Consider the following 11,158-nt stretch of genomic DNA (forward strand, 5'->3'; position numbering starts at 1 on the left):
TTTACAAGGTCATCTCTTTTCTAAGCTGAATAGTCCCAGTCTTTTTAATCTCTCCTCATACGGAAGCTGTTCCATATCATTTATCATTCTTGTTGCTTTTCTCTGTACCTTTTCCAATTCTAATATGTTTTTGATAGCATTTTAGGTGTGGGCATACCAGCAGAAGTGGGAGTAAACCCAGATCTGAGCTTCAGCCACAAGTTATTACTTGCATTACAGTAGGGCCTGGAGGCCCCACCAGAGACTGGGGCCCATTGTGGTGGGTCCTGTACAAACTCAGTGAGTGTCCTCCCTTGAAGAGATTACAATCTAAATAGACAGGACAGACAATGGACAGGAGGGGACAGAGGCACAGAGATGGGAGTTGACTTGTTCAGCATCACATACCAGGTCAGACACAGACCTGGGAATAGAACCTGAGTCCCAACCCAGTGCCCTATTTAATGGACCGCCCTGCCTCTCTCAAGTCTATCCTTAGTCTTTGGTCAGCTCATGACATCAACAAACCAATCTGTGAACATGGGTGGACATTCTTTACTTGATAGATTCTTCCTGGCCCTCTACAGACCCCTACTTATGTAGAGCACTGGTTCTCAGTCTGGGGTTAGTGAGCAGCCCTGGGGATTGCTTTCTTGATGGCTAGGTGGAAGGGGGGGGTCCCGAACACTCTTTAATTTGTTAAGCACTGGAACAAATTGCCTAGGGAGATTGTAGAATCTCTGTCATGGGAGGTTTTAAAGAACAGGTCAGACACACACCTACCTGTAATGGTTTAGTTATTTAATAGCCCTGCCTTGAGTTTAGGGGACTGGACTTGATGACCTATTAAGGTCCCTTCCAGTCCTACACTTCTACGATTCTGTTGTAACATGGGGTCATGGTATGGAAAAGGTTGAGAAACCCTGATACAGACTATAATAATGAAAAGATTAGGCATAATTTATACTGACAACTTTGGACCTAATATTCACTCATATAATCTTGCTGCAACTAAATCCAGCCAAACAACCCCACCAGGATCCCTATTCGTGATCCAAGTCAAAATTACTCTCCTTGCTTCTGATTAACTTCCTTCAGCCATAGTCCACTACCCCTTCATCTAGTGCAAGCTTCTCACATGTCCCTACACATTGATGTAGGAGCTTTCTCCGCCGCAGCACCTGCATTTAACAGACTCATCAATTCATCCACTGGATGCTTACGTATACATATAAGGCACATTTCACATAAGAACAGCCATACTGGGTCAGACAGATGGTCTATCTAACCAATTATCCTGCCTCTAGCAGTAGTCATTGCCAGGTACCTTCAAAGGGAATGAATAGAACAGGGCAATTGCAAGTGATCCATCCCCTGCTGTCCACTCCCAGCTACTGACAGAGGCTTAGGGACACTCAGAGCATGGGGTTGTGTCCCTGACCATCTTGACTAAAAGCCATCGATGGATGTATCCTCCATGATTGTATCTACTTTTTTTTTTTTTTAAACCAAATTATACTTTTGACCTTTAGAATATCCTCTGGCAATGAGTTCCGCAGGTTGACAGTGTGTTGTGTGAAGAAGTACTTCCTTTTGTTTGTTTTAAACTAGATGCCTATTAATTTCATTGGATAAATCCTGGTTCTTGTGTTATGTGAAGGGGTAAATAACACTTCCTTATTCACTTTCTCCACATCATTTATTATTTTATAGACCTCTCTCATATCCCCCCTTAGTCATCTCTTTTCTAAGCTGAATAGTCCCAGTCTTTTTAATCTCTCCTCATATGGAAGCTGTTCCATATCCTTTATCATTCTTGTTGCTTTTCTCTGTACCTTTTCCAATTCTAATATGTTTTTTATAGTATTTAAGGTGTGGGCGTACCATAGATTTATATAGCAGCATTATGATACTTTCTGTCTTATTATCAATTCCTTTTCTAATGGTTCCTAATATTGTTAGCTTTTTTGACTGCCACTGTACATTGAGTGGATGTTTTCAGAGAGCTATCCATGACTCCAAGATCTCTTTAAGTGGTGACAGCTAATTTAGAACCCATCATTTTGTATGTATAATTTAGTGTCAAATAGGACAGCCCCTCATCCATCTCCAAAGTTACAGGCTCCATCTACTTAGTACAGGATGCCCACTGTGGATGTTACTGATGTACATACAGTCCACTATACTAGGAGGCAGTCATTCTATAACTCAGACTTTGTGTGTCTGTCCCATTTCTTATCCTGCTTCCCCTCAAATGCTGCGAGAGAAAAATACTCCCCACTTCCCTAAGGAGGGCACAGTTATATTTAGGGAGGTACTGTATCTATGCCAGTCTCATGCTTCCTGCCTCCATGCTCTTGCAGTGTCAAAGTCTGATATTGTTGGGGAATATGACAGCAATCACTTGGATAAGAAGAGCACAGCTGAGAACACACTTAGGATGTTCCGACCTTGGTAAATAACGGTACAGTTCTTAAAAGATTTTTGCTTTGAGGCTTTTTATGTTTCACAAACAAATTCTTATCACCTACCTGGTTAGCAAAATCCCTCAAGTGAGCCATGGCCCAAGGATACTAAGACATCCACTTCTGTAAAACCGGGTGGCTGGGGTCCTGTAGTACAGGGATGGAGTAGTGCTATCTCAGCCACCAAACAGCTGTGATGGGCAAGAATACAGCTGCTATGCTCAGAACTCCTGGAGTCTAGCTTGCTCCCCAAAATGCTACCTCCAACCCATTCCCAAAAGCACATCTCACATCAGCAAAACCACCCTAGATGCTTCAAAGACAGGAGAAACTTGGTTTCAATAGGCAGGAACAGTGCCGATTTCCTGAACGACCCCTACCACCTGCACTTCCTATGCTATTCTGCAAGAGCCCTGCACTGGCCCTCTCTCCCCAGTGCCCAGCCTTCCACCCTTTCCCTAACAGCCTGCCCAGCTTGGACCCATCTCCCCAGTGCCCAGCTGCCCCCACCTCACACCCTGCCCCGACACCCCTCCTCCCTCCAGGGCCCAGCCTGCCCCGACACCCCTCCTCTCTCCAGGGCCCAGCCTGCCCCGACACCCCTCCTCTCTCCAGGGCCCAGCCTGCCCCCTTCCCCTCACGCCCTGCCCCGACACCCCTCCTCTCTCCAGGGCCCACCCTGCCCCCTTCCCCTCACGCCCTGCCCCGACACCCCTCCTCTCTCCAGCGCCCACCCTGCCCCTCACGCCCTGCCCCGACACCCCTCCTCTCTCCAGGGCCCACCCTGCCCCCTTCCCCTCACGCCCTGCCCCGACACCCCTCCCCCTCCCCCTCCCTCTCCCTCCCGGGGCCCAGCCTTCCCCCGCCCGCCCCGCCTTGCCCGTGCCCAGCGCCCTGCGGCCAGGCGGGGCTGCCCCAGCCCAGGCTGCCGGCAGCCCCACCTGGCAGCGGCCCGGGGCCCCGCGCTCAGCACTCCCCGCACAGGGACTCCATGGCGAGCTCTCGTCCCGCGCGCAGCCGGTTTCTATGGGAGCTGCCCCGGGACACCGAACTCAGCAGCAGCGGCGAATGGGGGTGGGGGGGACGCAACAACACCGAAGGGGCGGGCGCACCGCACAGCCTCCTGGGACGTGTAGTTTCCTCTCGGCCGCCCGCCAGGGCGGAGTCAGGCTACGGACTACAATACCCGGCAGGCAACGGGGAGCGACGGGCTAGGGACGGGAGGAATGAAGGTTTCTGGGTCATGTAGTTCGTTGGCCCTCCTGCTCGGCGAGAGTGCAGCGGCATCCGGGGGAAGCGAGGACTACAGCCCCCAGCAGGCGGGGCGGCCTGTCTTTCTTTTTTCCCAGACTGAGTAATGCCCTCACGCCTTGCCTGGTCCTAGAAGCAGAGGTAGACGCAGACACACGAACACAGCTGATTCCCTGGCCCTGGGGTTCCACCTGCCCCTGGCACCCTCCGTGGGGCCCTCATGGGGAGCAGGAGAGACTCTCCCCGAGCCCTCCCCTGGGGCTGTCACAGGGAGGAGGGGAGAACCCCCCACCCCAAGGCACCTTTCCCTTAAGCTAAAACCATACTGAACAAAGTGAAGTCTCTCAGTACAAATCCCATCTAAGGTGGATAGAAAAATTATGTTCACTGCCCTCTAGTTTGGTATCTTCTGTTGGCCTCTCAGCTTTTCTGCTCCCCTGTCCTCATGTTTTCCCCCTCCTGGCTAGAAATTCATGCAGGCCCCAAAGGTGTAATTCAGGCAAAATTGGACTGGGGTTAGAAAGAGGAGAGCTAGGGATCATTAAGAGCAATAAAAAGTAGGTGCAGAGGAAAGCTGTGGAGGACAGGAGCATGGAAGCCTGTTGACCCAAAACAAGAATGTTTGGGGAGAACAACTATCCAGTTAGAGCATGAGGGAATGTCACCCAACCTGCTGCTCTGCCTGCTAACACCATCTCTCCCATGGAAGTTACTCATTGCTGTCCTTTGCCTTATTAAAAAGTCAAATCTGGCACCTCCAACAATTGCCTACGCCCACGCTGCTTATTTGCCCATACTGGCCTTCGTTGGGTCCCCTTGTCATTTCACACACTCACTTATAAAGCCTTAGGGGAGAGAGCTTGACTTTTTAAGGTGAGCAACCTGAGGGGGAAATGGGGCTTGAGCCTTTATGTTGCTTTATAATGATAGATAAGAAAAGCTTTAAATCCTTTCTTTCAGAGCTTCTTTAAGTGTGTGGGGTGTTTTTCCCCTGCTTGGTTTGTACTCTAGGTCTAGGAGATCAGGTCCTGTCATGACTGAGTGCTAGTGTAAATGATGATCCCCAGGGAAGAAAGAAAGACTTTTTCCCCGGAGAGGGACATTTTTTTTAATCAGACTGTTTAAAAACACTTAGATGTTTAAAAAAACAAAACAAATAACTAATGAGTAACTCACATTTTGAATAAAGAAAGCCTTTGTTAAAGATTTAATAGTCTCATCATCCAAGGCAGGTGCTGAGAACTCACAGCAAACATTATTTAGACATTTGAGTGCTCCTCCAACAAAGCCAGGAGATACTATATTTTAAATGCCTATTTTTAAGAATAAAGAACCACCATAGTAAAAGATCAGTCCTTTATACATCCTAAAGAACCAAACGGAGAGCAAAGAAAGGAAGGAGAGCAGCGGAATACGGACCCTGGACTTCAGAAAAGCAAACTTTGACTCCCTCAGGGAACTGATTGGCAGGATCCCCTGGGAGAATAACATGAGGAGGAAAGGAGTCCAGGAGAGCTGGCTGTATTTTAAATAATCCTTACTGAGGTTGCAGGAACAAACCATCCCAATGTGTAGAAAGAATAGTAAATATGGCAAGTGACCAGCTTGGCTTAACAGTGAAATCCTTGCTGATCTTAAACACAAAAAAGAATCTTACAAGAAGTGGAAGATTGGATAAATGACCAGGGAGGAGTATAAAAATACTGCTCAGACATGCAGGAGTGAAATCAGTAAGGCCAAATCACACTTGGAGTTGTAGCTAGCAAGGGATGTTAAGAGTAACAAGAAGGGTTTCTTCAGGTATGTTAGCAACAAAAAAAATGTCAAGGAAGGTGTGGACCCCTTGCTGAATGAGGGAGGCAACCTAGTGACAGAGGATGTGGAAAAATACAATGTACTCAATGCTTTTTTTTGCCTCTGTCTTCACGAACAAGGTCAGCATGCAGACTGCTGCACTGAGCAGCATAGCATGGGGAGGAAATGACTAGCCCTCTGTGGAGAAAGAAGTGGTTCAGGACCAGGACTATTTAGAAAAACTGGATGAGCACAAGTCCATGGGGCCAGATGCGCTGCATCTGAGGGTGCTAAAGGAGTTGGCGGATGTGATTGCAAAGCCATTGGTCATTATCTTTGAAAACTCATGGCGATCGGGGGAGGTCCCGGATGACTGGAAAAAGTCTAATGTAGTATCCATCTTTAAAAAAGGGAAGGAGGAGGATCCAGGGAACTACAGGCCAGGCAGTCTCACCTCAGTCCCTGGAAAAATCATGGAGCAGGTCCTCAAGGAATCAATTCTGAAGCACTTAGAGGAGAGGAAAGTGATCAGAAACAGTCAGCATGGATTCACCAAGGGCAAGTCATGCCTGACTAACCTAATTGCCTTCTATGACGAGATAACTGGGTCTGTGGATAAGGGGAAAGCAGTGGACGTATTATTCCTTGACCTTAGCAAAGCTTTTGATATGGTCTCCCACAATATTCTTGCTGGCAAGTTAAAGAAGTACGGGCTGGATGAATGGACTATAAGATGGATAGAAAGCTGGCTAGATCATCGGGCTCAACAGGTACTGATCAGTAGCTCCATGTCAAGTTGGCAGCCAGAATCAAGTGGAGTTAATGATCTGGAGCATGGCCGTGGACTGCACCCTCAGCAAGTTTGCAGATGAAACTAAACTGGGAGGAGTGATAGATATGCTGGAGGGTAGGGATAGGATACAGAGGGACCTAGACAAATTAGAGGATTGGGCCAAAATAAATCTGATGAGGTTCAACAAGGACAAGTGCAGAGTCATGCACTTAGGACAGAAGAATCCCATGCACTGCTACAGACTAGGGACTGAATGGCTAGGCAGCAGTTCTGCAGAAAAGGATCTAGGGATTACAATGGACAAGAAGCCTGATAAAAGTCAACAGTGTGCCCTTGTTGCCAAGAAGGCTAATGGCATTTTTGGCTGTATAAGTAGGGGCATTGCCAGCAGATGGAGGGACGTAATCATTCCCCTCTATTCGACATTGGTGAGGCTTCATCTGGAGTACTGTGTCCAGTTTTGGGCCCCACACTACAAGAAGGATGGGGAAAAATTGGAAAGAGTCCAGTGGAGGGCAACAAAAATGATTAGATAGCACATGACTTATAAGGAGAGGCCGAGGGAACTGGGATTGTTTAGTCTGAAGAAGAGAAGAATGAGGAGGGATTTGATAGCTGCTTTCAGCTACCTGAAAGGGGGTTGCAAAGAGGATGGATCTAGACTGTTCTCAGTGGTGGCTGATGACAGAACAAGGAGTAATGGTCTCAAGTTGCAGTGGGGGAGGTTTAGGTTGGATATTAGGAAAAACTTTTTCACTAGGAGGGTGGTGAAGCACTGGAATGGGTTACCTAGAGAGGTGGTGGAATCTCCTTCCTTAGAGGTTTTTAAGGTCAGGCTTGACAAAGCCCTGGCTGGGATGATTTAGTTGGGGATTAGGTCCTGCTTTGAGCAGGGGGTTGGACTAGATGACCTCCTGAGGTCCCTTCCAACCCTGATATTCTATGATTCTATGAAACCCAGGCAGCAGGTCAATTTAAAAAACTGCTTTGCGGGTCCCCTTTAACACTTGACTTGAAATCTTTTCCAGCTAACAAACTATGGTTCCCCGGCACACGTACACTCTCACTGTTTCCTGCGCTCATGGCTTTTTACACAAGGCTGATCCTCTGATCCTTAATTCATTGCCTCTACAGTGCCCCTCTTACTAAAAGCTGTAGCAAAAATGTAATGTAAAAAAAGTCTCTTGGCTGAGATAGGAAGTGGGATAGTGATCCTTTCCCACCCTATCACTTCACTACACTTGGGTTAACACCTAAAAATGGTGCCTAAATGTACCTACATGAAAACAGTTGCCTTTGAAACTGGGTGTGGCATTGGAAGTGGACACTCAAGCCCTTTTACTGAAACAGATCATCTATCAACTGCTCCAGTTTTATTGTGGGTTAGAGTAACACCTGTGGAGCAGCCTTATGGCCCCAAGAAACCTTACAGCTCTGTCTCTTGTATGCCCTCCAGCTGGTCCTCTGATCTGAGGGAGCAAGAAACATACAGGCCAATCAAAGCTTTCTTTGATTAAAACCATAACAATAATAAAGCAAGCTTCCAGCCCTTTACCTTGTAAAGGCAGCCTTGAGAAAGTAAGCCAGGAATGAAAGGCAGATACAACTGGGCTCCAGTACTTCTGCAGGAAGCTAGAAGGGATCAAAAGATTCCCTTTTTGCACATGCGCACACAAAGGTAACCCACATGTCAGTGAGTGTTATGTGTTCCCAATCCACAACACCTCTCAGCTCTCCTGTTTGTCTCTGCCATTCTGAGAACAGGTGTAGAAAGATACAGCAGAGGTATCACATGGTACAACAGTGATACCCTGGAAGATCTAGAGTTTGCTGAGAACATAGCTTTTCTATATGACAGCTCAACCAACATACAAAGACTGTCCAGCATCACACAAAGAGAAGGAGTTAATAATTAGTGATAAAAAACAAATCTAAATGAGAACTCCAGGAACTCCCAACTCAAGCATCACATTAGAAGGCAAAGGAAAGCAGAAAGTGTACCTCTGATAACTAAGGCTGGGTCAGAAGAGCAAGGGAAATATGAGATGCCTTTTGTGTCCCACCCCCCAGCTTGAAGGAGAAAATGGAGGAAGGATAATGTGGGTGCAACATTAGTGGACTCCATCAATTTCCCTGAGAGATAATCACTTATGTATTATTAACCTCAGACTTTATTAAAATCTTTGCTTTGAAATTCTTTCATGTTTCTCCATGTACTCACACACAGAGGGACAGAACAGCAAAATAATGTATGAAAAGTCAGCAATACAGACAGTCCATCTGCTACAAACTGAAGAAAGTAAGTGCAGAGAAAACAGAACATAAAGCCAATCAGTGTAGCATCCTCTGGAATGGAATTGCACAGCATCAGTACACCTGTTTTCCTTCCCCCAGGGATGCAGTGTATTGGGTACATATACCCCACATGCATGTCCATTTGTGAATTGCATTGAGTGGCTTATTCCCCACCTGGAATTGTCTATTGGCTGCAGGATGTGGTAGTGTGGAGAGGAGGCTATTGAATAGGTTGGATCATGGCAGGGGCTAGATGTCATGTTCTGCTGGCCATACATGCAAAGCAGCTGCTTGAATAGTTTCCTCTGCAGATAGTGGCCCTGCTCCCTCATTGCCTGGTTGTGGTCAATGTAATCCATGGCAATCATTTTCTATGTCTCCCACATGGCCCATGCTACAGCCTGGTTCCGCTGGTTTTATTCCAACATCTTCTTTGGCAGTCCCAGGACCTGATCCTACCTTCTGAACAAGTCCTTCTGCATCTCCTGCACCAGGTGGTCCCTGGCCTTCTTTCTTTTCCTCTGGAGATTCTGGACCACATGGCTGACCATCAGTGCCCTCCTGGATGCATGCCTCACCTCCCGGTGGCTCTGAAAAGCAATGAAACAGCCCATTCCTTTTCTGTCCTGAGAGGTGGGGAGGGAGGAGGTGAGAATAAAAGTTCACAGCAAGGTAAAAGCTGAAGCTATTATTTCCTTGGCCTGCATTCTCCTCTCTCCCTGTCTTTCTCTGTCTCATGTGATTGTGACCTGGCAGGTCATGCCTAGTGGTCAGAGTAGGAGTCAGGCATCAGAGCTGGAGTCAGAGGTTAGGTGACAGAGCCAAGAGTCAGAGGCCAGGAATTGGAGGAGCCTGGTTACAGGAGTGAGGCAAGGCAGAATGCACAGGAGCTATCCCAGCCATGGTCAAACACTTAGCTGGTCTGCTGACTCTTCCCACAGTTCAGGCTGTGGAGCCAATCAGGCAGCCTGCTATAGGCTGCTTCGCTCCATAGGTTGGCCGGAGACAGGCTCTGCTGCAGACCCTGATTCCTGACTCTTGGCTCTGGAACTGCAGCTTCCCAGGGTTCTTCCCCATCATGACAATGGCAAGTCCTTTATATTGATTGATTGACTGAGTTTTAATGGGCTTTTGTGGACTTGAAGGTGGGGGGGGGGCAGGACAGGTAGTCTTACTAGTGATGCTTTTAACAGTATTTCAGGTTGTGGTGGTATTGGAAGATGGGAACTTGTTGGAGGTCCCTGAGTAGAAGAGAATGGCAGTTTCAGGCATGTACATCCACCTATGCCAGAGACCCTTTTTCATCAACTGGTGAATCATAGGCAAATTAAAGATTAGAGGGGACTAATGAGCCACTGCGGGGTGCATAGGAAGTTTGTTCTACTTAGTAACCTAACAGATGGTTTGAAATTCCTGCTGCGTGAAAAGTTCTCCTGCATCATACCCAGGAGTGAACCAAAATCTGGGCCCACATAAAGAGGATGCCAAACTAGCATTCAGCAGCACAGAGCCTACCTGGATTTGCCATTAGACACACACCCCTGTCACCCACAATCTGTAGTAACAAGAGACATTGCAAGGGCTCTGGACTTCATACCAGCACAGGTCATGCAGTGGACTTAATATCTAAGCTCAGGGCCGCCCCGAAGACCCGCGGCGGGAGCCCCCCGCCGCCGAATTACCGCCGAAGCGGGACCCGCCGCTGAAGTGCAGCCCGGTCTTCGGCGGTAATTCAGCGGGGTAGGGGGGTACCCACCGCGGGTCTTCGGGGCACTTAGGCGGCGGGTCCCGGAACGGAAGGGCCCCCCCCGCCACCGAATTACCGCCGAAGACCGGGCTGCACGTCGGCGGCGGGTCCCGCTTCCCCCCCGCCCCGGCCCCAGCCTCTTACCCCCGGCTCCCTCCTCACCCGGAGTCTCAGCGCCTCGCCGGAATAGCCACAGCGTGTGGCGGGCGGGGCCTGAGCCCCGCCCCGCTCAGAGCCGCGTGGTGAGGGGGCGGGGCTGGGAGCTCCACGCCGAGCGGAGGGAGCTGAGCTCAGCCCAGAGCTCCCAGCCCCGCCCCCTCCCCACGCGGCTCTGAGCGGGGCGGGGCTCAGGGGCCCCGGCGGAGACTCGGCGCTTGATGCGCTGAGGCTCCAGGAGAGGGGCGGAGGCGGGAGCCTCCGCTGTTCTCTTGGGGGCCCCTGCGGAGCCCGGGGCCCGGGGCAAATTGCCCCCTTTGCCCCCCCCTCTGGGCGGCCCTGTCTAAGCTGCCTCTGAAAATACAGCACTTGAGCTTTAGCCTATAGCCCCAGGAGGGCCAGCTAGTCCCAGGTAGAAAGCTCCACACAACTGGGGTGCAAGGGTTTTGTGAGTGGATGGGAGGGGGGCAAGGGGCACCACCACAGTAAAAGCCTGAGCTAACTGCAGTGAAGACAGACCTTTGCAGACTGAGTGCTAGGGCTTATGCCCATTACAAACATTCCCTGTTGCCCACCATGGATGTCAGCAGTGCAGGCAGTTGAGCAATGGCCAAAATTGGCTTAGCTGCAAGTGTAGATAAGGACACAGTGTGCTCAGCACAGCATGGGTCCAGATAC

The 11,158-nt window shown here is 49.2% G+C and overlaps 1 protein-coding gene across 3 annotated transcripts in view; it reads right to left on the minus strand.

Moving 5' to 3' along the window:
* The window catches only part of STK25 (serine/threonine kinase 25), a 36,698-nt gene extending 33,153 nt beyond the window's left edge, over window positions 1-3,545 (minus strand). Inside the window, exons 1-2 of one of the 3 annotated variants that reach the window (XM_045030341.1) lie at window positions 3,386-3,545; window positions 2,511-2,591 (exon numbers count right to left, since the gene is read on the minus strand). In XM_045030341.1, the coding sequence (XP_044886276.1) occupies window positions 2,511-2,540 (30 nt within the window). In that variant the 5' untranslated portion in view covers window positions 2,541-2,591; window positions 3,386-3,545. Of the gene's footprint in view, window positions 1-2,510; window positions 2,911-3,385 lie in introns of those variants that run through there. The other 2 variants (XM_045030340.1, XM_045030342.1) reach the window with 2 other exon arrangements.
* Between the last annotated feature and the right edge of the window lie 7,613 nt (window positions 3,546-11,158).

This window comes from Mauremys mutica, chromosome 9, assembly GCF_020497125.1.
Source record: "Mauremys mutica isolate MM-2020 ecotype Southern chromosome 9, ASM2049712v1, whole genome shotgun sequence".
In the NCBI taxonomy this organism is placed as follows: Eukaryota; Metazoa; Chordata; order Testudines; family Geoemydidae; genus Mauremys; species Mauremys mutica.